The sequence below is a fragment of the Typopeltis vanoorti genome, chromosome 19, assembly GCF_054136105.1.
Source record: "Typopeltis vanoorti isolate ZY-2024b chromosome 19, IOZ_Tvanoo_1.0, whole genome shotgun sequence".
Lineage (NCBI taxonomy): Eukaryota > Metazoa > Arthropoda > Arachnida > Uropygi > Thelyphonidae > Typopeltis > Typopeltis vanoorti.
The window spans coordinates 31,096,297-31,123,368 of NC_143567.1; the positions used below are offsets into that span (position 1 = coordinate 31,096,297).

At 36.7% G+C, this 27,072-nt stretch overlaps 1 protein-coding gene and 1 non-coding gene across 2 annotated transcripts in view; both read left to right on the top strand.

Moving 5' to 3' along the window:
• The window catches only part of LOC150095965 (fatty-acid amide hydrolase 2-like), an 83,215-nt gene that overhangs the window by 52,030 nt on the left and 4,113 nt on the right, over positions 1-27,072 (top strand). The window contains exons 3-6 of the mRNA XM_090409267.1: positions 8,215-8,424; positions 16,595-16,714; positions 23,224-23,378; positions 26,777-26,875. Of these exons, the coding sequence (XP_090265393.1) occupies positions 8,215-8,424; positions 16,595-16,714; positions 23,224-23,378; positions 26,777-26,875 (584 nt within the window). The remainder of the gene's footprint in view (positions 1-8,214; positions 8,425-16,594; positions 16,715-23,223; positions 23,379-26,776; positions 26,876-27,072) is intronic.
• Positions 9,882-10,046, top strand: LOC150095966 (U1 spliceosomal RNA). The gene has a single exon (XR_016549991.1). It is a non-coding gene; the product is annotated as a U1 spliceosomal RNA (small nuclear RNA).

Consider the following 27,072-nt stretch of genomic DNA (forward strand, 5'->3'; position numbering starts at 1 on the left):
TGCAGGTATTGTTAGTATGAACTTCAATACCTGTTATCTCAAGATTCTTGGTTTGTGTGTTGGTCAGGACGTTGTGGTTTAAATAATTTTTGATGTATACAGCTGTGCCTCCTCCACCGGCGGTAAGTCTGTCTGTTTTACACATCGTAAAGCCCCGTAATTTAGGGCTATTATCTGGTCTAAGGTGTGTTTTTTTTAACTAAGATTTTATCTATCAGGATTATATCTGTGAGTGAAGGCTTGCAGTTCAAGGATGTTGTTTAGCAGGCCATTAGCATTCCATGCTGTTCTCGTGAGTGAGTTTGGTTTGAGTTTTTTTATACATTGTATAGTGCTGTCAGTATGGATTGGGTTTCTAGATAAAATCTCTATCTCTTTCTGGAAGATGGTGAGGAGCTTGCTCTGCTGAATTCCTGCACGGTGGCAAGAAATGCAGTTAGAACTGATATTAAGTTGGAGCTTGCTTGCTCATGTGATGAAAGAATCTGAGTTCGAGCTCTTCTGCATATGTTTTGGTCATGGATGAAGATCGCGTACCTTCCTGTGCTGCTGAAGGTAAGGTATTTCGAACAGGAGGGCAACCTGCTTGGTTGCTTATGGTATCAGTACATGGAAGAGCAGGGTTCACTCTTGCTGATCCACGATTTTTTGGGTGGAAAAGGCACCCCTTGTAGTTTGTGCGAGTGAGGTCCTCTACAATTGGCACAAGAGGCAAGTGTAGTCCTTTGCTTGGTGTGGGAGCTTGTCTGGTGTCCTTCACCACATTTTAGACATCTGTAGGCTGCTCTGCACAAATTTTGGGCATGCCCAAATTTTAGGCATCAATTGCATTGGCCTGCCGATGCCCTCTTCCTCAGTAGTAATTTTGAGCCTGCAGATATCTGTCACTTCGTATATCCTTTTCTGGGTGTTGCTGATTTCTACTAGTACTAAAGGCATTGGCCTTTTGTCAGATTTCAGCATTCTGCTAACTTTGATTGTGATAAGTCCTTGATAGTGTCCGTCGGCAGTGACCTCATCTGTTGTGATGCCCTCGGAAACCCCCTCTGAGGACCTCTTTAAGATTTTTCTCGCTTGTTAGTGCGAAGGTGTGGAAGGGCAATTTGGAATTGTCCAACATTTTTGTCATTTTGCAATAATCTGAGACAGTAGCGGGATGAATCTCAATCATCCCGCTACTGTCTTTTTGTGTTTTTGGCCATGGAGAAGTTGATGTTTTGTTCACCAAGGGTCCTTGAAACTGATGTCCACTTTTCTTTGTCTCGGAGAATCACTGGTGAGACTTTTTCTTTTTTGTCTATTGAAGCTCGTGGAGTTAGATCTTCTTCCATAAGATCTTCAGAGGTCCTCCGTCTTTTGTTGCCTGTGCACCCTGGGACTCGATCTGTCGATGGTTCTTGGGAGATGGGATGTTGTGAATTCGCCCTCTGTATCCTTATCCTCTCCTTCGTGATCATTGATCTGGGCGTAAATGTTTATAAATCCCTGGAATTTTGTATCAAACCTTTTCAATATCTTCTTGAACAGGTCAAGCAACTGCTCTTTGCTAAAGGCTTGAACAATATCGTCCGTGATGTCCATACTGGGATAAAGAGCGCCTTGATAGATATACCTCTTGTTCAGTTATGCCTGCTTTGGCAATCTGTAAACTTATAGCTATTAGGTCCTGTAGACTCACGCGGAAGTCTATTAGCTAAGTAAAGCAAGTTTGTAATGCCATACTAAAAGGGGAAAGGAGTGTCAAGAGCTCACTTGGCCACAGAGTGAAAACTTACCTCCATAAAAACCATAAATCAACCACTGGTCCTCGTTTCGGGTGGGAGGACCTACACGGCCATCAGACCTCGTGCATTTTTCATGCAGAGGGGATACTGTAGGAATGATATTGTGTGAGATTCCTGAAAAACCTTGTATGAAATCTAATCAGGCTCAATCTAAAATAACACGTCTGTTCTTATCAAACGTCCAAAGCAAAAATCCATTCAGACGATCACAATTCACCAGTCATGAAAAAAAACTGAAAAGAACTGGGCGATGGACTGAGTCCTTGACTCTTTATCCCGTCATCTGAATGAAGAAAATCTGTGTGGATGGAGTGTTATTGAGCTAAACGTTCTACTCATTGCTGGGTAACGGCAATAGCCTAGCCTCAGTTAAAACTTCATTGGCTACAGCATTGCCATCCGCTACCCTGGAAGTCCTAAAAAGGACTGAGATGTTTACAGCCCTTAGCCGGTAGAATGGGAGTTCATGTCTTTCATCATCGGCCTTTGGAATATAAAGATTGCTGAGGGTCAGCAGGTAGTAATAGGGGAAGTTAAAGAAAGGTAGAGTAGGATAGTAGGAGGTAAAAAGAGGCCTCAGTCAACCTGTTTAGCTGTATAACCCAGAGGTTGTGGCTAAAAGGTCTGTAAAACATAATCTCTTTTACACCTGTTCGAAAAAAAAAAAAACTTAAAATTTACACTTCACTTTACCCGAAAAACATAACTTTAGATTACATTAAGCCAGGTGTCTGGAGACGTCATCTCGTAACCTATAACCTATAGCCAGTAACCTATAACCTATATTTATATTTACCCCAGCCATGAACAACCGTAAAATATTTTTATAAACCAAATCATTACAATAAAGAAAAGGTGTACTTCTAAAAATTAGTATATCACTCTAGTTTTGCAAAGATTTAAAAATGTAAAGAAAAAACCATTTGTTTTAAAACTTCTTTTTATATTCTATATCGAATAATGAATTTCATTGCATGATTTAAATGCTGTTTTGATTTATTCGATGCCACAATATATTATATTAAATGCTGTTTTGATTTATTCGATGCCACAATATATTATATATATATATACACACACACAATGATGGGACTGTTTTATATATATATACACACACACACACACACAATGATGGGACTGTTATATATATATATATATATATACACACACACACACACACACACACACACACACACACACACACACACACACACACACACACACACACACACACACACAATGATGGGACTGTTTTATACGTTTTATACCTATAGCCAGTAACCTATAACCTATATTTACCTCAGCCATGACCATTGACGTTACTGACAGGATGGGTGAAGCACAAGTGTTTTTCATATTCCCCTTTATCTGTAATGAGAGTTATTTGGGAATGGGAGATTTGTGAGCAATTTAGCTCGCCCTCTGAGGGTAGTAGTGTTAGCTATGATCGGTTGAGAGAATAGCCTTCGGTCTTTTGTGTTTGTAGTAATCAGTCTCGTTGTAATTGACAGCTTGCACGATTAGTGGGTTTGAATGTGAACTTGACTTCACGAAGAATTTTTCTGCAAGATCACGAAGAAGGGAGGAGATGTATGGAGTGCCGGTTTCTCGGTGAATTTGTGAATTTCTGATGAACCACGGTGCATCCAGGATCATCCTAAGGCATTTGTTTTGGATTCTCTGCAATTTTGAAATGTTTGATCTTGAAGTGTGACTCCATGCTGGTGAGGCGTAGGTAATGACTGGATGTATTACCATCCGGTAAAGAAGCAATTTATTATGTAGGTTCAATTTGCTCTTGCGGTTGATCAATGGGTAGAGCTGAGCTATGACTTTGGAAGATTTGTAGCAAAGGAGATTGATGTGTTTGTTGAAAAGGAGTTTCTTATCGATCAATACCCCAAGATATTTGGTCTCTGAATGCCATGGGATCTTTTGACCAGAGAGCAGGATGTCTTCTTTGTTGCAGATCTTTCTTCTTGAAAACATCATGGCTGAGCTTTTGAGGGGGTTTACTTGAATTCTCCAGTTGGTGAACCAGTTTGCTAGTTCATTGATACTTCCTTGGAGTCTAGTGATTGCTAGGTGAGGGCTGAGCGATCTAGCTAGAATAGCGGTGTCGTTGGCATAAAGAGCCGTAGTAGTTGTTTTTGGGTTGAGAGGAATATCTGCCATGTAAGTTGTGAAAAGTATTGGGGCCAGAAGAGAACCTTGAGGTACTCCCTTCAGGATTTTGCGCTTTGAAGAAACAATTCCGTTGAGTTTTACTTGCATGTATCTTTCATTAATATATGAATATATGAGTTTCACTAGTTTAATTGGGATATTGTTTTCAATTAGTTTGAAGATAAGGCCTTGATGCCAGACCTTATCAAAGGCCTTGGCAACATCCAAAAATACAGCAACAGTATGAAGGTGACAATTAAAGCCATGAGTGATATGTTCTGTTAGTCGGTGAATTTGTTGCACCGTGTTGTGAGCTTTGCGAAACCCAAATTGCTCATTTGGGATTATTTTCTGTTGGTCCACTTCTGATTGTAGTCTTGATAGGATGACCTTTTCTATTACTTTGCCAAGACAGGAAAGACTGATGGGCCTGTAGCTTTGGGGAAGTTGTGGGTTATTACCAGGTTTTTTCAGAGGTATAATATCCGCGATTTTCCAATCAGAGGAAAAGTATTGGAATCTTAAAATGGAATTGGTAATATTAACTAGATGAATTATGGCTTTCCGTGGGAGTAGCTTTATTATTCTATTAGTAATGCCGTCAGGGCCGGGGGCCTTTTTATTCTTCAGATGGGAAATGATATTTATTATTTCTGTTGGAGATGTGGGGTGTGATGGTTTCTGAATCATCCTTAGGCTGACTTAATGCATATCTAACTTTACGATGAACTTTGTAAATAAGATTGATATTTAAGTTTGCATAAGATGGGCTGCATTGATTTTCCAGATTGTCAATTAGGGCTTCTACTTTTTCTTCATCTGTGTGTGCAACTCCAAGATTGGTCTTTAAAGGGGGAAGTGGTTGTCTTTTGGTACGAAGATATTTTACAAACTTCCACATGGAGTTATCTTCTGGGTTGATTTCCTTCAGTTTGGTTTCCCATTTGGAGTTCCTGTGGACCTGGAGGGCTTCTCGAACCTGTCTGTTCAAAGTGTTTAAGGTTGTTTTGTCCTGCGGGGCTCTGGTGTTGTGATATCGCTTTCTGGCCTTGTTTTTGTTTCTAATCAGGTCCATTATCTCTTCTGGGATCCAGTTAGGAGCGTGAAAGATAGTGGTTTGAGTGACTGATGCTATTTCTGTGTTGATTTGCCTAGTTAAATTGTTTACAGCTTGATCTATTTCTTCTTTTTTACGAATGACAAGGGGAGGACCGATGTGGATTGGAAGAACCTTAGAGAGCTTGTCCCATGGTATGAAAGAATGATGGGGAAAGAGCTTGTCTTGAAGTCCTAACCTGAGTAGGATGGGATTATGATCTGAGTTAAGCTCTTCTACTGTCTCCAGCTGGTATTGATATTTGATGTTTCTGAGGATAACTATGTCTAATACATCAGAACTTCCTGATGGGCTGTAGTGGGTGGGCTCAGTGGGTCCAGCTACTATTGATGAGTTGAATGTGTAGTTGTATAAGCGGCCTTTGGTGTTGATTGACGAACTGAACCAGGCCGTATGTTTGGAGTTAAGGTCTCCAGCTATAATTATGGAATCCGTGGAGCCGAGGATGGAGTCTAAGTCTGCTGTCAATAGTGGAATACTGGGAGGATTGTATGCTGCGTAGATTTTGAGTTTGCCAGCGTTACTAGTGTGCACTTCCACACCCGTCACCTCAAGGTTTAGAGTTTGGGGGTTGGTCAGCGAGTTGTGGCTTAAATAATTTTTGATAAAAATAGCTGTTCCGCCTCCACTAGAGTTAAGTCTGTCTGTCCTGTATAAAATATAACCTCTTAGTTTTGGGTTGTTTGATGGTCTGAGGTGGGATTCACTGATCAAGATTATGTCTGGATTGTATCTTTTTTGCAAATTCTTGCAGCTCGAGAATTTTGTTTGTTCCATGCTGTTATCATGAGAGAATTTGGTTTAAATTTTTTAAACAGTATAGAGAGCTGTTAATATGGATTGGGTTTCTAGGTAGAATCTTTTTCTGGAGGATGGTGAGGTGCTTGCTTTGCTGAATTCATGCAGCATTGTTGCAAGTGACGAGGTTAAAGCTGATGTGAGACTAGAGCTTGTTCGCTCTTGCGATGAAGAAGTCTAGGTTCTTACCGCTTCTGCATATGATTTGGACATGGTTGAGGGTCGAGTGCCTTCCTGTGTTGTCGAATGTGAGGTAATATGATCTGGAGGGCGAACTGCTTGCATGTGCATTGTGTCATTTCTTGGAGGAGCGTGGTTACTTCTTAATGATCCACGGTTTTTTGGATGGAAAAGGCAACCTTGTAATTAGAGAGGTGTGGTCCTCTACAGTTGGCACAACAGGCAGGTGTCGACCTGGGTTTGGTGCAGGAGTTGGTTTGATGACCCTCACCGCATTTTAGGCATCTATATGCAGCTCTGCACAGTTTTTGGGCATGCCCGAACCTCTGGCATCTGTGGCACTGCCCTGCCGATGCCTTCTTCCTTAGAGGTTCGGTTGTGATTTTAAGCTTACAGATGTCTGTTACTTCATAGATGCTTTTTTGTGTGTTGGAGATTTCGACCAACACCAGTGGCATTGGTGTTTTATCTGACCTCAACATTCCTCCATCAATCAAGGACTGACCTCCAACTTTGGTTGGAGTCAGTCCTTGATTGATGAGGTCAGCTGTGATCTCATCAGTTGTGATGCCTTCAGCCACTCCTCTTAGAACTACCTTTAAGTTCTTCTCGCTTGCTAGCGCAAAGGTGTGGAAGGGCAGTTTTGAGTTGTCAAACATTTTCGTCATCAAGCGATAATCAGTGACAGTGGTAGGGTGGATCTTTACACCCTCTTCAGTATTTCTTGCCCAGGAAAAATTGATATTATGTTCTTCTAGGAATCTTGAGACTGAAGTCCATTTGTCTTTATCTCGAAGGATAACTGGAGGGACCTTTTCTTTTCTGTCTTGGGAGATCTGATTTTGTTGAGTTGTTACATTATCTTCCAATTCACCTCCCGATGTTCTTCGTCTTTTATTAGATTGTTCTTCATGAGAACAATCGAACTGTTGGGGAATCTTTGTAGGTAGAACAGGTGTAATGTCCTCTTCTATATCCAAATCATCATCTTCAGTGTCATTTACTTGAGTGAAGAGATTCAAGCAACCAGGATAGTCTGTATCAAATTTCTTAAGGATGAATTTGAGAATGTCAAGTGACATATCTTTGTTTAGCTGTTGAATGGCGTCCTTGATATCGTTTACATTCTCCATTCTTGTGTACGAAATGTTAAGATATATTTCGGATAGGTATGATGGCGAATAGAACGGGCTAGGGCCAGAAAATTGTATTAAAAGTTAAATTCTTACCTTCTATTCCGCAAACAAAGCAGATTCACAATATCTAAAACTCACTAATCACCACTGAAATCAAAAAACATTCTTCGCAACAACAACCATCATGCGAGACTACTATGCGAGCCGCCATCTTTTTTTATTTTCCACCACCTCAGCCATGAACAACCGTAAAATACTTTTATAAACCAAATCATCACAATAAAGAAAAGGTGTACTTCTAAAAATTAGTATATCACTCTAGTTTTGAAAAGATTTAAAAATGTAAAGAAAAAATCATTTATTTTAAAACTTCTTTTTATATTCTATATCGAATAATGAATTTCATTGCATGATTTAAATGCTGTTTTGATTTATTCGATGCCACAACACACACACACACACACACACACACACACACACACACACACACACAATGATGGGACTGCTTTATACGATTGCTGTTTAATATTTTTGTAATATTTCTTAAAAAGAGTTAACCTGAAATTTAAGTGAATATAAAAAGAGGCCATTTTTTTTTTCGTAAAAAGACATTGATTTTGGGACAATGAAAAATATTGCTAATTTAAAGATCGGTGATTTTCAAGTTAATTTAAGTTAATTACAATAATATTTTGATGAACTATGATAAAAAAAGCATAGTCATTTGGCCATTATACTTTCGAATTTTCTATTAATGAATTTTTACAAGAAACTCTGAATTAATAATTTGTACAAAAAAAATTTAAAACTTACTGCAGATGTGATTTGTTTTTTTTTTTTTTTGGATCGTATTCGCCTATTTTTCTTTACTAAATGAATTCTGGATCGAAGTTAACAAGTGATAATACAACACCAAAAATCCGAATTTTCAATCGATAGAAATCGGCTAACTGGATAACTTATTTTCGTTAAAAAAATCTCATAAATATTATTTATTAATTCTAATTATGTTTTGTATTTTTCCTATGTACAGGAATGCTGCACACAGGCGGTTTGGTGAGTAGAAGAGGAACAAAAGCAACCCACGATGCTGACGCTGTAACTCTACTAAAACTTGCAGGAGCTATCCCAATAGTGAACACTAACACGAGTGAGTTAAGCTTGTGGTGGGAATCCCGAAATAAGCTTTACGGAGTAACGAACAATCCATACGACACTACAAGAACAGCAGGTGGCAGTAGTGGTAAGCATAAATCATTCTTACAGAAGCAAAGGAACAAAATTTTTCCGTTTTGACTTCGTGTATGTTTAGAACGGCAATTTAACCCTCGAGAGCTCGCAGCTGATCTGACAGATACATGCAAAATGTTTAATATAAATATTCTTACACAATTCAGTGTATACCTTGGAGGTGCATTCATTACGAGCGATATTCCGCACTTTTTTTTTGCTGTCAGATTTAACATATGTTATGTAAAGGTTTGTGACATTTGATAGTAAATTGTATCTGAGAGATACATCGCGACCTCCGATGTCAGTATATTATGGTTTAGTGTTTATTCTTTGTTCAATAATTTCTAGATTGAAAATAAATAAACCATCATGTATTACTGAAATAATGAGCCAAAGGCTTATTTATCATACATGCCCTCTAGGAGATGTGCTTTACATTATGGAAAATACTAAGGAAAGCGACCTGGAGCTGACCCTACTTTTACTACGAGTTGCCCATAAGGTTGCTTATGCTTGCATCCGCCGAAATTTTTAGTTTCTATATATTCGGCACGAAACTCTTGTAGTTTCTATATTCGGCTATGAAATAATGTTGGATTCAATATTCACTTAATTTGTACCATAATGTATTATATTTGCAGCGTTTTTTCTTTATGTTTTATTGCATTTTAGCACATACTAGTATCTCTCAGATATACCGCGACTTGCGCTGCAATTTTTACCACTGCGAGCTCCCGAGGGTTAAGCAAACGATGCCTTCGTCTCTAAATGGCGCCCGTGCGTGTGTGCATGCGTGCATGGCACATGCTCAAAATAGCATGTATGAAACGATTTTCTAAGTCAATAAAGCACATAAATAGTAATTTGCTATATTGCTATAATTTTACTATTATACATTTCGCACATATATGGTACCACTACAATGTTCTTCCCTTACTGAATTCCTACTGTTCATTATAATTCAAAGTTGTAGTCACGATTCAAATTTTTCTTGATAGTTTTTTTTTTTTTTTTTTTTTGCATATTTTGAAGGTAAATTTATTTCTCAATAACTTTTAGATTCAGATTTTATTCACTTCTTAAATATTAGTATTGTGATTTTCATCCTGCATTATCTGCGCGTCTTATTTTGAAAGATTACTTCAATTAATCAAATTAAGTGGATATCGAATCCAACATTATTTCATAGCCGAATATAGAAACTACAAGAGTTTCATGCCGAATATATAGAGACTATATAAAATTTAAAATTTTCGCATGTCAGTAGCCTGAAGAGATAGTTTATTTATATTTTTATTCATGAATCTTTTTCTGAATAATCTGAAAAAAAATATAATAAATTTTAAGAAGTTCTAATAAAAGTTATTAAATGAAGAAGATTTATTTAAAAAATTAGAACATTCTAAAAACACCATTTATTTCATTATATAATGTTTATAGTTATTATTGCCACCGTAGTTATCTTGCATACTTACCTGGCGCTGGCGAATCACTGATCACAAAGGGTTGATCGCCCGTAGAGAGAACGGCTCATTGCACTTCGGGCAGTTTGACCTCCGCCACTTTCCCAAACTGGGATAGATGGAGCGTGGAATTTTTGTTAGTTGGGGACTGCGTTCGCGCTCTCCCCTTACAACACAATCAAAAAATAGTCAAATAAATAAATAATCATAATCAAAGGCAACTATTTTGTCAGCAGTTTCTATCGAGTGAAATTTTCGGTAAAAAAAAAAACATTTTTATTCGCCACCTTTCGTAAATTGAAATTTATAAATGTGAAACAAAGTATTTCTATTATTCTTAGTTTTAGCAAAATGAATATTATATCATATATATATTAGAAATTGAAATTTCATTACTAATTGATGAAATTTATTACCGGCGGTAAGTCTGTCTGTTTTATACATCGTAAAGCCCCGTAATTTAGGGCTATTAGCTGGCCTAAGGTGTTTCTTCTAAGACTTTATCTATCAGGATTGTATCTGTGAGTGAAGTCTTGCAGTTCAAGGATTTTGTTTAGCAGGCAATTAGCATTCCATGCTAGTCTCGTGAGTGAGTTTGGTTTGAGATTTTTTTATACATTGTATAGTGCTGTCAGTATGGATTGGGTTTCTAGATAAAATCTAGAAACTAACTTCGCAATTCGATTTGTGTTTCTTTTAAATTTAATACAATAACTGATATCATTATTTCGCTATAAATGCAACAAAATCACACACAATAGACATTTTTATTACACTTGGCTGGTTCATTTCCCTCTCGTTAGGAGGTTCGTTAGTTAAACAAAATATCCGTTCCAGTAGCAAATGGACTTTAATGCTGTATTGTATGAAGTTATTATTTTTCATTTAATGTGCTAATAACATATTAACGGTGTTTCAGCTTTGCGAACAACAGGGTAGTACGAGGCCTCTGTCGTATAGATGTTTTTAGGAATAGATGATTATTAATCGCCCCTGAAATATTTTTGCTTACCCGAGTAGCAGAATTCACCCCTTATCCATCCATTAGCCCACCCACAGTATTAATTTCAATATTATTCTTATGATATTGGCAGCTCTATGAGGCCCATAGATATGACATAGCTGGAGGTTCACTGACGTCAACATTCAACACTAACCATTAATACATGCACAATACCTGTCATATTTTGCTTGGACTTATTAACCGACCAAATACTCACAACTGACACGGACAGTTCTAATCAATCGTCAGTTCCAAGCATAGTCCCAAGTTCTTTTTCTTTTCTTTTTTTTTTTCTCTTAATTATCCTGACTGATTTAGAACTGGAATAATAGGGTTGCGATATTAAAAATAATGGAATACTAATAAGAAGATAATAAGAATACTGGAATAAGCAAACAAATCCTGATATGATATGATTCATCAATGCCTCAATTCAGAACAAATACCACGATACTTGACAAAAATAAAACTATGACTTACGTCATAGTTTTATAAATACATTTTTATATACAGAAAGTCTGACATAAATGTTTCAGAAATTTTTGAATTTTAGTTAGTTTATTTCTGTCATAGCAAATGAATATTTATGTGTTTTGTTGACTTAGAAAATGTTTTCATACAATTAATTTACACGCTATTTCGAGGAGACTGTACTATTGTGAAGAAATATGCGCTGCTCTGAAGGAATGCATAGAAGCAACTCGTGTTAAAGGTGGCTCAAGCTCCCCCATTGTACTTCAAAATTTTATATATTTTGAATATGAATAAATTTAATTAGTCTAATTAATTCAAGAAAAACCCCAATAACGTTTTTGATGATAATACTTTCAAGATAGCGTGTAATTTAATTGTGTGAAAAGATTTTCCAAGTTAACAAAGAAATAAAAATGATAATGCATACCTGAAGTTCATCCACTATCATTTTTATTTAATTTTTAGCATGTCAGTAGTCGGAAGAGATCGTTCATGTATATATTTTTAATAATTTTTCTTAATAATCTGAAAGAAAATATAATAAAATTTAAAATATTCTAATAAAAGTTATTAAATGGAGAAAATTTATATACAAAATTAGGCCATTCTAAAAACACCATTTATTTCATTATATAATGTTTATAGTGATTGTTTCCTAGACTTACCTGGCGCTGGTGAAATCGCTGATCACAAAGGGTTGATCATCTGGAGAGAGACCCGACACAATTCCACTTCGGGCAGTTTGACCTCCGTCACTGACCCAAACTGGGATAGATGGAGCGTGGAATTTTTGGCGGTTTGGGACTGCGTAAGCGTTGGGGACCCCTTGCAGTGCAATCATAAAACAGTAAAATATAAACGAAACCAACTATAGTTTAGTTACCTAAATTGATAAATCCTTAGCCCATGCACGGTATCTACTAGATGAATGCTATTTGCTCAAAATATTGCACAGTGAATAGCATTTTTTAATAATAATAAAGATTCGTTGTTTTTATAACTTACTCAAAAGTTTACTTCTTTCACTTTCTCAGACGCATCAAAATGGAAAAACATTCGGTGATCACTTTTCATGTCTCATTTCGAAATCATATCTTTGGCTCCAGCCAAAAAAAAGTCCATCGAATATACCTATCATCGTAGTCTTTACGTTTGGTTGGGCTTAAAGTTGATATCAGATAAATCAGCATATGCAGCTGTTATAGCACTAGGATGAAATAAGGTGTCTGTGTAGTTGTTAGTAACTTCTATAGCGCTAGAATGAGAGAGAGAGAAATGATATATATCATCTCACTTTAAATAGATGGAGATGAATATAAAAAAACATGCCTCTAAAAATTCTACTAAGAATGAAATATTTAATAATTAACATTCTTTTAATTTATTGACTGAGTTATAAGTCAAATATGAACATGAAAGATCAAAACCTTGGTAACAGGTATCTTTATGTATGATGTTCGTATTCTTCCCAATACGTTAAAGCCTAACATAATAGTATGACATTTGAAAACCATCGAAAATGTAAAGTAGAACCCTCATGATATCGAGTTACATTACACGTGATAATCTGTGTTCTTGCACGTGAATTGAGGCCTATTCCATCAAGTACAATAGCCATTTAAGTTTGACGGATAATTATTTTTTAGGAGATTCTGCAACACAGCAATACCACTCAGTGATGATATGGAAGGGAGATTTTGTTTGTTTCTTTGTAATCAGTTAAATTTTGTAATTTTTTCCTTTCTTTCATTCCTTTCCGCCTAAAAGTTGCGATCTAAGAATTATTATTATGACGATGATGACATCCATATACCATGCCTAATATCACATAATTTCTATGTTTCACAATGTCACGATGAGTCCAAGGACTCATCGAGGGGAGGTCACTCTACAACACCTATACATTACTCTACTTTTCTCTTCCCCCCCAAAAAAAAATAGTATTTCGACCTGGTAACTGTGCTTGTAACCCGAAAAAAAAAAAAAAAACCTGCTATTTTCGGGATACAGCGGGTTTTTTCGAGCACAATCCCACAATTAACAGACCGTAATCCATCTGCCCTTAAATCCAAATAACCTAACCTAATCTGCGCTGTAACTTGTGCGTCCAGCGTTTTTCAAACTTTTCTGACCATTACCCTACACTTTACATCGCAACCCTGCTGACACACACACACACACTTGCTCACTACACCTTCATCTTCAACTAAAAGACCGAGAAGCGATACCCTCAGTGTAATGAGGTATTACAATACCAGGGCAACTCGTAGTAAAGGTGGAGAAAGCGCTTAGGTTTCGCTTTCCATGTAATTGATGGAAAGCGGAACCTAAGATACTAAAACATTTTAGTATCTTAGGTTCCGATGGTACATTATCATCCGAACCGTCGCCAGATTAGACCACACCCTGAGGCAAACAATTAAATATGGCCCCCTGATGGATTATAAGACAAAAATATAAGTAAATCTCCAATTGCTATTTTGTATTTATTACAAGAGAAGCATTAATGCAAAACGATTACATAATAATATTAATTAAGCGTTTGCTCCACGGGGATATCGCACAATGTAACTGTTTAGAAACGCTTCTAAATTTAAATTATAAACTATGTCCGCCTTTATCGATATAGTTGCTAGACCAACCAATCTTTCTTGGGTCATTGCTATTCGCAAATAATTTTTAATAAGTTTAAGCTTGGAAAAATTTCTTTCCGCACTTTAACAGGAATTATTAGCATAGCGACGGCGCCTACCGCAATATGGCTGAACGAGCGCCCTTATTAAGCCGCGCCATGAGGCAGGCTGCTTCTATGCTACACCCTGTCGACGGTACTGATTATCATCATTAAGCTGAAATATCCGATACGAAAATCTGATCAGAAAATCTGCTCTCATCAGCTTAATCATCTGATTTACGGGTCCCAAAATCTTAAAATGATTTTGGAAGGCAGCAGTGAGTTTCGAGCTTGTTCTACTTTTGCCTCTCGAGTTTCCTTTTTATGTGATTCTCACTCACGAAAGGTTATAGGCCCATAGTACATTAATACGGTGAATGTTTTTTTCCCTATTTTTTAATAATTTTTACGTTTTTTTATTTTAGTTATTTGTTTTACCAGATCCGAAACCCTGCTCTAGAGACCAAACATGGAACTTTTTCAAGCCACTTCAGGCCTCCAGTAAGCGGGCCATAGAAGTGTCACACCGGGCGATGAAATTCATCGTCCATCTGAAGACCACCACAAATATCCATGTCCACGGCAGAATTCAAACTCGCGACCCTTCGGTTTTTGAGAGTGGACACGATAACCACTCGGCTAACCAGGCGTTGCACTACCTCTCGAGTCGACGCATTTCCCTTTGGGAGAAACGGAAACACGGACACACACACACACACACACACAAAAAAAAAAAAGTTTCACAAAGACAATACTTGCCTTTCCTACATGTAATAAAATAAAAACAAAAAATGTTAGAAAGAGTTATCAGACACGATTTTATTAACATTTAAATACAACATATACAAAAACAAGCAAACAACAAAAAAAACGCGAGTTGCTTTTTTTTTTGCCATAGGATTCATTTTTAGCCACAGGAATAAACAGTTCTGCTCCCTACACCTATTCATTCGGAAGACGAATGGAAGTTTCCCTGTATAGTGATAAACATCCCCTCCCCAACAGCCATCACTGCAGATGCAAGAAAACAAGCAACTTTAAACACAGGACGGAGACAGGCTGAGACCCACAAGTAGCGCGACAGTTAGTGTAAATTGGAGACATCTGGGATGAAAACGACTCGATTAAGACAAGACTAATTTTACATTTAAAATTTAATTGAAACCATTCAAACTAACAAGCTCTCTCTATATTTTAAACTTTGTAAAATATGCGTCTGCTCAACGCAAAGAGCACATAATATACCGTCAACCGAGTTCCCTCTGGAAGGAAAAAGCGAAGTGTGAAAATATTTTGCCGATAGTGTTGCCATCTGTGATCGAGGCCGAGAACTTCTCAAACCACCCTCGTATTTCGTTAAAAAATGTTAGGCTGATTTCACGACCCACTAATGAATCGCAATCCGTAATTTGGAAAACACTGCTCTAAATTACTTAATCCATTTATACAGCAATGCCGCCTACCGTCAATCAAAAGCCAAACCAATTATACATGGGTAATGAAGTTCTGCTTTTAATTTTTTATTTTTAATTTATTATTTTTTTTTAATCAAGTAAATCTATCTAGTACTGTGGCTATGGGGTTAGCTTCTCTCGCGATATTCCGCCTTCTCCCCACGATTATTACATGTTATGAATTTGAGTGATTCAGGAACCAATGCCAATCTCGATGGACTTAAATATCTTGATGAGAAGCCAATAATAATTAATAATAATGATATATGCCGAATGATTGGAGTTGAAATATATTGGATATACAACATGGTTTAGCATCAATAGCCTTCCAGATGTTATATAGATTAGGGCGGATTCCAGATTATAGCTTCTCTTAACTACTGTTGTTCAGGACTTTCACATCTCTGCTAGAATAACACGCACCGAACTCTGTGGCTTGGTTTCGATTTTCTTGAAAGGGGTTCGATAAGGGTTGTACTTAGAGCAGTGTTTGAGAATGATATCATAATGCGTGTAATTATACAACGTCCGTTTAATATACTGTATAAGCTTCATAGCAGAATCAGTAAAAGTTTTTATTGTTTACGTTTTCTCTCTCTCCCTGTCTAATCAGTGAACATGCAAGCATACATACAAACACAACAGCACTTTTATTACCTTCAGTGAGCCAAAATTTCCCTTTAATAAGCAGTGTTCGTTTGTCCTTAATGACATTTGAATTATCTGACCCAAGGGTGAGCTGTCGCCCATCCTCATTGTTTTGATGAACTTTGATTATCTAAATGGCATTTTACTCACCAATTTTCACTGGTCATTTGCCCTCAATCATAGCCAAAGTACACTTGTACTTCTAACCTACATTCCGATGTAAGAGACACAAATACGATGTTCACCTTATTTCGCTTTTTTCTCCCCCCACCCCCACAAAATCTTTTATATGTAAGAAGTACCTAATATAATAATTCCAATCCGATTCCCTATTTGTTGTCATTTCCTCATTTTCATAATCAACTATCTTCATGAACGAGTAAAATACATGTTAATTAATTAAACATTCTAAGTTCGTCTGCTGTAAAATTCGGGGCAGTAATAGTTTGGATTTATTTCACTAGGTGGCGAGGGTGCTCTCCTAGCCTCGGCAGCATCTGTTATTGGACTTGGAAATGACCTTGGAGGAAGTATACGTTTGCCAGCTTTCTTTAATGGAATCTTTGGACATAAACCAACAGGTGGTAAGTAGCAGTCGTTTTTCAAACAAGAACAATAACATCGCCTGATTTCCTAGTAAATTTTTGTTATCTCAAGTCAGATTCTGTAAAATCCTTCACTATCACTATTTCCTTGTTGCACTTCAGTGGTAATTTATTCCAAAAGGTTCATTTCTTACCGCACTGGAGGAAAATTCTGTACGTCATTGAAAGCAATAATACTATGATATTTCCTTATGCGCTAGATTGTTAACCTACTAACGACTGATGCCATGTTTCTAATACGCAGTTGTTAATATGATTGTTGACGATAAGATGGACATTAGTGGCATTAAAATGTACGCATTTCTCAAGTGTAAACACATCTTGTCCATCAAAAACACAGAAAAACATATATTTACATAAGATCATAACAGTTTTTCCTTCGGCTGAAAGAAAACTTAAGTATTTGCCCTAAGAACACTGCAAACTTTTGTAAGGACTTTTCACGTGAAGGTGGGTTAGCCATTCTCATGCAGATACAGTAGGGCTTTTCTTCCAGGAACACGGAGTTCTGTTCCTCAAACACGGGCAATCGGCCTGAGAACACACGCATCTGACCCGACTCTTGCTGCCTTGGCTCTAATATCAACAATACCAAAAACACTTAAGAAAAATAATAATAAAAAAGCCACATAAAAAGGTGAAAAGAGTAGATAGTGAACGTAGCAAACCAAGTATAAAATGAGAAGTTGAAGAATGTATTTGAATGAATGATGAGAAAGGATTACGAAGAGAATTAAACAGTAAATATCAGTAGTAAGGATTCTAAAGTGCAGCCAATTCTGTATTTGGATATTTAGGATGTATGATCATACCCATTTCTCTTAAGTGTAGTCACTGTAAAAAGAAAAAGAAAACGTCGAAAGAAGAGGAAGAAGTTAGCGTTCAAAGCCAAGTCATTCTTAACACGTGACCCGACACACGTCTAGAAAATAAAACTGAAGCACAGCGCCACAGTTCAATCAGCTTCTCCTGCAGTCATTTCCGGACATTGTAGCATAAATTAACTACAGACTTATCAGCTAATTTCTATCAACAGACTTATACACTGCGTATTGCTATCACTATCTTTCAGAGAAACCTGAATTGCACCCAACTGAATGGCATGCAGTTACTGATAATATCAGTTGGGAATTTTGGACCTTTTTTCCCCTTCAAACTAACCTCCAGTCCATGTACTGGAGTCCATGTACCAGGGACTTGGAGGTACATGGTCTGGCTACGTTACTCCCAGATGTGTGTTCTGTGTAGTTAAGATGAGGACATAAGTGGACCACTCGAGTCTCTCCCTATCTTTTCCCTCACTCCATGTAGCAAAAGCCACTGCGGTATTTTACGGTTCATTGCAGTGAAGGGAGACACAAATCTGTCCCATAAATATGCCACAATGTAGGAAGTATTGCATATCCGTTATCGTTGATTTGAACCAATGATACGAGTCCAAACCAAAAGAAACGGTTCCGTAGATAATTATATCTCCGCTAGCAAAACTTAGTCGTAATGAAGTACTTGGTCAGAAAGCGTTCCCCAGGCATTCGCCACACTCGCTTAGTCTGAGTGGAATGGGGGGGGGGGGGATAACGTGATTCTTCGCTCCACATCACGAATTACCGACGCGATATCGACTGCTAATGACATTTGTGACACCAGCTTCGTCATGGTTGATTTTTGGTTTGTTTCTGCCTTCCACAGAAATCGGAACTGTACAGTTCCTTACGTAACAACCTGCTGATTTAAACTTTGATAATCTTTGAACTCGTGACCGGTAGTGTCTACTCTTACATCGGACTGTTAATTTCCTGAATCTTTCTGTGCATTTCTTAGCTGAGGTGGTGTTCTGAATTTCCGTCAGCTAATAATGTTGTCGACAGGTGATTGTCACTCGGATAGGCCACTGACAATGGCATCCTGTTTCGAAATTGTAATTTTTTTCTGCACTTGTCATAGACAGCGTACAGGTCATGAAGGGATAATCATAGCTAAATGAAAAACATAATGTTTGGCTTGTTTCGTGTGTTATTAGAGATTTTATTTGAGGTTTCAGTAGCCTAACAACTGCTTCGAACTGGTAATTCTCATTGCAATTGAATTTCACCACCTGTAACTGGAAGTCTTCTGAAGAGGCTCCAAAGAGTTCAGTGTTTAATCTCCGGACTGTGTAAAAAGAAAATAAAAATAAATAAAACGAAAAGCTTGAGCTAACTCATGGTACTGACATAGTCGCATAGAAACAAATTTTAAAAATTGGCAAACAGCTAGCTGCGTTGTGAGAGTCCAGACTAACGTTCGTCTGTTTTAGTGAATTTGAACTAAACTTAATCATTCTCTGAATAATTAGTTTTACGAAGCGATATCAACAGCCAAACGCACTTTTTCTTGGAAAAGATTCCAAGTGGCTAAATGGAGTTCAAGCATCATGTTTTAAAAGGTATTATTAAGGCTTTTCTTATGAATAATTTTTATAAAAATACTTTGGATACTTGCAATAGTTCTGAAAAATATGAATTTGTAGTTTGTGTATGTGAGGTGAATGCACTCTTGCGAGTGTGTTACAATGGCGAAACAGCGCCATCTGCAGTATTTATCCGGAAGTGAAGAAATTACTGAAATTTTAAAATAATATATATTTTTTAAAATTATGTAGCGTAAAAAATTATCGAAAATACATTATTGATTCGTTTCTATATTAACTGAAAATTGAACTCCTCTGTTTTAGGAAACTCATTTAGCTGCAATTGTTCATTTAGTTTACATTTGGTAGTTCCAGATGTAAACATAATCTGTATGTTCTGTCACTGAACGTATCTTAGTTGTAAACAGGAAATTCAGTGTATGCAAATATTTGTTCTAAACGAATGATAACCTCCGGGAAGATGAGCATGGTTAAACGCCTAGAGAACGACTGCAAGGCTAACAAAATCACTCAGATGTGAAGATCAAGATAAGTCGATTTCCCTTTCGATCTGTCAAAAAGAGACACAGATAGCGATAAATCACTGAAAACAAAATGTAAATACCCATGTTAGCTTGAAAAATTGCTTAAGGAAGGGAGGAAATTGAAAAAGTGACATTAAAGTTAGGGTTCTGTGGAGGTCAATCAAGTGCGGTGACGTTCATGTCCACAAACCGCACAGTTACAGCAGCAACCTTATGACGGTGCATTGTCTTTCTGAAAGAGACAATAGTCAGTTCCGTAGTAATAAAAGTTTCTGAACATTGTCCAGAATGTTCAGATACTTCTCAGAGTTCAGTGTTCGTGGCACCACAAACAGAGGTCTGAGGTCAAACCAAGACCATCACACCGCCACCTTCGAATTTCATAGGTTGGGGTTACACACTGTGGTAAAAAAAACGTTCACCGGGGCACCCGCCACACCCGTCCATTGCTCGGTAGAGGGTGTAGCGTGATTCATTGCTCCGTACCACAGCTTTCCGAACTTCTATGGCTCACCGAAGACGCTGCACGTTTATTCCGGCAATGTGGGGCTTGCATGTTGCAATCCTAACAGGGAAACCCATGTTGTGAGCCTCGATTATGAACGTTTTCGTGCAGATTCGTATTCCAGTCGATGCCTACAACTCCTCATTTAACATGTCGGCCGACGAATGGCTGTTTTTACATATTATCTTTCGCAGTAGTACCCTACAGTGACGTTCGGTTAGTGTGGTGGGTCGTCGACTGCAGGTAACACTTGCCCTTCCATCTCAGTCTGGTATCGTTGACCAGGGATATCCAATTTCTCAACAGTTTGCCGAAGAGATAAGCCTGCAACATGGCATGTTGCAGGCTTATCTGTTCGGTAAATTGTTGCCGGCAAATTTCAGTATATATATATATATATATATATATTCTGAAATTTCAGAATATATATATGTAATATTCAGAATATATATATATATATATATATATTCTGAAATGTATTTTGATTCTAAAAATCATCTAATGTTTTTATTATTGAGGCTGCACTTCTTTATTATGAAGAGTGCTGCCTTAAAATTTTTCCCAAAACAGGCTTTAAACGCTTTACTCTGTCAACTCTCGCATTGTTAACAAATCATTGACCCTTACCGTCACACAATGGGCCCCCTTATTTTTTCAAACGCTTGGTTAATAGACCACAGTTTGGATGACCTGAGCAGGTATCGTTTGTTTTATGATTTCGGTGAAATTATTTCATCACAGCAGGGTAACGAAACCGAGGGAGAAAATTAGCAGTGTGTTTCCTGTAACACAAATGTAATCATTGTTAATATACCTGTAATCATTTTTCATGCATAAAGAAGGATGATGTATGACTTACCGTTGAAGTAACTATTATATCCTCAAAATAATATGTATTTATCATACGGTTTCATAAAAATAAAAAAAAATAAAAAAATAAATCCTCGGAATAATGGCCATACGTAATTTATAATTTGTAGTCCACTCGAAATATATATATATATATATATATATATATATATATATATATATATGAATAAAGAAAGTTAGGACGCTGAAGTATGTTTAACTTTAAAAATATAATAATACACAAACTAGAATACACGGCGCTTTCAAAAACTCATTGCCGAAGGTTTCGCAGCTTATTTAACTTACGGGTATTTTTCTATCTGAAAAAAAAAAAATAATAAAATAGTAAGCTCATTATTAATTATTTATTCTTAATAATAATAAAAAAGGAGTAACGTGGATTACTTCATGATGTTCATTTTATATTTACGAATGTTAATCCATCTCACGGCAATTACATTTAACTACATAAATAATAAATCAACACAAAATAGGTAATTTTAAGCAGACGAACATTTTCACTTATATTAACAGAACAAAACAACGGACGCTTTTGCTTCTTGTATCTTGTATATTACATTCCTTTCATAAGAAGCCATACTCATAAAATTGAATTATGTTAAATAGGACGTTTTTTAAAAGAGGATTTGTTGCATAATTAAATGATTAAATGATAACTCAGGCTGAGATTTCGATAATCATCTTAACAAATAAATCGCTATACTACTATTAGATTTGTTTGATTGAAAATGCCTAAGGGAAAAGCTGACAGTCTCCTTGTGATTTTCGCTATTAGTAGGGAACTTCTTGCGTCAAGATATTACTGTATACACACACACACACACACACACAACGGAAAGTCTCCGACCTTTGATATTTACACTATTCAATGTTACATGAAAATTGAAGATATGTGCAAGGGAGAATAAATGTGCCATAATTACAGAGATGGAAATCGTAGGGAACAGACAGCAGAAGTTACCACGCTTAGTCCGGTTGAAGTAACCTCTAAACCAAAACAGAAGCAAGTTCAAGATTCCTCAAGACGCAACTTGATATCATGTCTCTCTCAAAAAGAGAGTGAGGAGTAAAGAAATCTAGATATTTCTAATTTTTAACGATTGAACATTCCAGATTTTAATCTTACCCTATAAAACACAGTTCTTCTACCTCTGAAGGGTAATCTTCAGAGGCAAAGATTGAAATCATTTGCCATACCGTATGTCTACGAAGTTCTTATGGCCTCCACCAAACTCTCTCATTTAGACTAACGATCAGCTGTCAGCATGGGAGACGGACATCTTTCAAAATCTCGTCGATGTGTGGGTTCCACAGACGAGAGATGATGTCTAATCTCCAATTTGTCAGTTTAAGTTATTGCAATTATTGTGTCTTCTATGGGATTTTTTATTTCATATTGGAACGCAGAAAATAAACATGCAAAAATAATAATAATTTGTATTTAAAAAGGGATCAAAATTTCTTAGCAAGTCCACAGTACTGAGGTACTATAGTTTAGAATCTTTAATGAATCACACACACACAGGGTCAGAGTCTCTGTGACACTCGGTTTCGACACACCCTTTGGCTTAAAAGATCCAGGTTCGAATCCTATCTTGGAGTGAAGAACCCTTTGTGAGGGTTTTTCAGGTGGTGAGTTAGCCCGTCTCATATGAAGGTGGAAGGGATTTTTCATCCCTAATAACAGATAAACTGACCAGAAGAACACGCGCAATATGCAGCCTATGAGGATGCGGGGATTAACCACCTTATTCCTTCGATCTGGTTTCGAAGGCCTACATAAAACAGATAGAGAGAGAGAGAGAGAGAGAGAGAGAGAGAGAGAGAGAGACAGGCTTATCAATCGGCAAATGTATCGTAATTGGCTAATTTGTGAACACTTTTTTTTTTACACTCTCACATTACAGAGACCTAAACAGACATCTGAAGGCACTACCTGTAGTTCACGGTTTGACCAATAAATGGCGCTGAAGTTCTTGATACCATGTTTTACAATTTTTTACTATCTTTTTGTCAGTGACTAGAACTTTTTAGGGTTTTTTTTTCAGCGAATCCTCCCGCAGGCAAGTAAAGTTTTTAATCTCATAGTTCAGTAAAATCTAAACAAAATTGAAGTGACGTTTAATTTGTTTTCAAGAAATCAGTTGCAGTTAATTCTTTATTATCTTTGAAACTGCAGATATTGTGTCGAATATTGGGACGTACCCTGAGAGTACAAAGGAATTGAAGCGATTCTTAGGAACAGGACCCATGTGTCGGTATGCAGAAGATCTACGAACAATGATGAGAATTCTTTCCGGAAGTAATTATCATCAGTTGAACTTAGACACTAAGGTAAGTACAAAAGGAGCGTGTCGAACCCAAATAATGTTTTGTTATATTTTGAGTAATTATCATATTTTATTGTTGCTAGCTTTATGTCATAAATGTGTAGCTTGAAAAACATTTGAACCATTAAATCAGAGTTAATTTGGAAATTAAAACTTATCATGAACAAATCAATCATGTTCTCACGCCATCTGTGGAGTGCTAGATTAACTAAGCGCGTCTTTTTTTCGCAGTCAGTTATGTGAGAATGGCGTTTTGTCTTTCCATTATTCTTTGCATTTTACTCTTTCTTGAACGGAAGTTTGGTTGGAACATAAATCGAAAAAAAAATTAACCGAAATATAATTCTAAAGAAGAAAATCTAGGCGATAATTTTGCAAGATCGTGCAAACATAATATGGACAAAGCCAGCGCTACCGAATGATTTATAAACGCTAACAACCAGATGAAATAAACATCCTACAAATATTTATAGCAATGTTTATTTTTTACAAGTTGTTATTTATCCATAATAAATTATATGTAACTTCTCGAATGGCACAATTTCTTGGAGATTTTTCTTCTGCAGTTATTTCAATGAAGGTTTTCGCCTCCTGAACTGGATTCGAACGTGGTAAATTAGTGCTTCGTTCTTCTCATTATCAATCGCTATTATCTTTCTCTGAGGGGTCTCAACCCTTTTCACAACAAACGTATAGCAAAATAAATAATTCATCTGTGGGGAATTTAGCGAATTTCGAATCAAATTAGAAATTACACTGTTTTTATTTTCTTAAATTCACATTTATATGATGCGTGCTGCCCAAGTTAGGGGGGGGAAGCAAAAAGAAAATTAATAATCTATTACATTATGTTTCTTGTTTTTGCTCATTTTGATATCTCAGGGGACAGAGTACAAAAGTGCGTGAAAAACAGAGATAAAATACACACACACACACACACACACACAGAGAGAGAGAGAGAGAGAGAGAGAGAGCATTAGCTGTTTCAGTTTTTTGAATTTTCATAATCACGTCCATTCTATATTTTGCAACTCACTTGTCATGACAATAACTAGTATGAGGTAACAGAAGGTGACAAAAATAAATATCTATCTCGGCATGTACATGTGAACTGTCGTAAAATAGATTACATTACATGTAGTATCAGATTATTTCTAATAATTCGATATCAATCAAATGAAGTGTTTGTTTTACTTGTTTCTTCTCTCATGGGCTGATTGAAACCATTTTTCTTTTTTTAAGACAGGTTGGCAACCTGTTTCTATCCTTCAAGTACTCACTGATAGTGAGTTCATGATGTCAATGAACCAACGCTTTTCAGGGAAGAGGGTATGGCATATAATTGCTATCATTCATAGCTAAATCCTAACACTCATATAAATGCATGAGTTTTACGGCCATTTTTAACAATTTATTTTAGATGGGGGTTCAAAATCAGATTTCTCGGGATGTTAATTGCTCGGGCAAACTGACTAACACGTGAACCCACCGAAGTGAAGTCTAGAAAAAAAAAGTTCCTTTGGTCGACGACTAAAATCAAATCTATAAAATTCTTTCTTCAGACGACCCAGACCTATGGAAGGAAACGCCATTTAAACAGGGCTACCCAAGCACTTCGTTGGAAAATTATTAATTATATTTCAATGTCATAGCTAGAAACTTGTTGAGTTTAATCATTTTTAAAGAGACAAGGAAAACTTCCAGATTATATGAAGACTTTTGATTGAGAACACCTCTGTTTTCACTGATGTAGCCGGAGTATTATAGAAATAGAGGTTTCTGTAATAATATTTCTTGTCATGACAAGAATCGGACTTAGGTCTTTTCCAATCTAATGGCGTATATTCCATCATCCTTCCAACTACACTGCTGGGGGGGGGGGGTTCATTATGAGGAGTATCTAAAAGATTTCGGGACTAAGTGATTAAAAATAATTATCGATTTAGAAATTTATCTCCTTACCAACGTGGCTTCAGAAGCTTTTTATTACTTTGGTAAACTTTTCGGAAATGCATTTCAGAATAATTTCTGGTATGGTATTTGAATTCGTTTTTGCATGTCCTTAATGCCTACAAAGCTCCATCCTTTTAGTTTCTCGAATCGTTATCTACTGATGATCGCCATGGAGTTTTCAATGAAGCCAAAGCATAGTAATTGTTAGTTCAGAAAATCCAAAAGAAAAACCTTATTAAAAGGAATTTGATCAGGATGATTATACCGTAAATGAATATTATTTAGAAGGAGCTCCACCAGCAAGAATCTCAAATGTGGAATCAAATTTTCAAAAAAGATAAAGTTCACCAAAGCACATTCGAACATCATGAGTTAATAACTTATTCCCACAGTTATGAATCATTTTTGAAACACTACAAAGGACAATAGCCTTCAAGATTTTCCTATAATTTCTTGATAATAAAGTTCGTTCTCTGTTTATCAATTTAAGTCCATAATTTTAATTGATTTCACAATTTCGTTGATTCTCACCGGTGTAAAAGAGAGATGAAATTACATACCAGTAGCAGCGATGTCACCCAAATTATTGGCACTCACCACAATATCAAGCACTTCCATAGTAAAATTCTAACATTAAGATATGGAATTTTCGGCTTTTTACCGAATACTTCTATTTTCAATCGGCAGACGGAAGGTTTAGAACAACGAACTTTGCAGAAAATTCGAACAAATCTCCTCTTAATAGACTGCGCTGTAGTCCATTCATAGAATATTCGTAAATTTGCATTAAATGCAAATCCCGCCGTGGGCATGGATGTTTGTGATCGTCTGTGGAAATACCAGTGGTGGTGATGGTGGTCGGTGGTAGATGGCGTTGGTGTAGTTGCGGTCAGTTGGTGAATTGTGAGTGGTGGAAGCAGAGTTGTAGAGTGGATGCTTTCTCTCGATGAGTCCTTGGACTCCCTGGAGGTGACAAATAATAATAATAATAATAAATCTTCTGTGAATGAACTATCGGGTATCAAAAAACAGTTCGCATTTCATGAGCAATTTCTTTCCACATTGAGTTCATTCTCAGTTGAACAGAAGCAGCGATACAACAGCGGGCGTCTTATTCAATTGAAATCTATCCGGTTTTTTTGTGATAGTAGATAATTTTAAGCTGTATTAAACAATTTGTTAATTTAACTTGATTTTCTTATTTGTTCAAATAATAAAATGCATACTTTAAATCCAGATGCTAAAGTGAATTATTTTTTTAAGACAACACGTTTTACTCGAGGAATCTAGCGACTGGACATTTGACCTCTGGATGGACTCGTATTCGCTAAAGTCATGTACTTGTATTTTTAGTTGCATACTTAATAAATTCATTCTGGTATTTATTTATTGCAAACTTTATAATTGCAACGTTCTAATTTCACGCATTTTTACGTTTGACTTCATTAGGTCGACATTGCCGATGTTCGCATTTATTACATGGAAAATGATGGAAATCACCCAACTCGAACTCCAATCCACTCGGAAATAACGGACTCAATACGAAAGGTGAGTAACTGAAACACCTATTGGAAGATTCAATGAAAAATTGAGTTAAAATAAACACTATTCATAAGGTGTTAATTCCATTAGTAAATCTATCAACCATAATACCAGCTGGATTCCAAAAGGCTACGAGATTCGAATCCATAGCCTTTTGGCTCCATACGCTAACCACTTGGACAAGCAGGCTAGTTGCTCCAGTA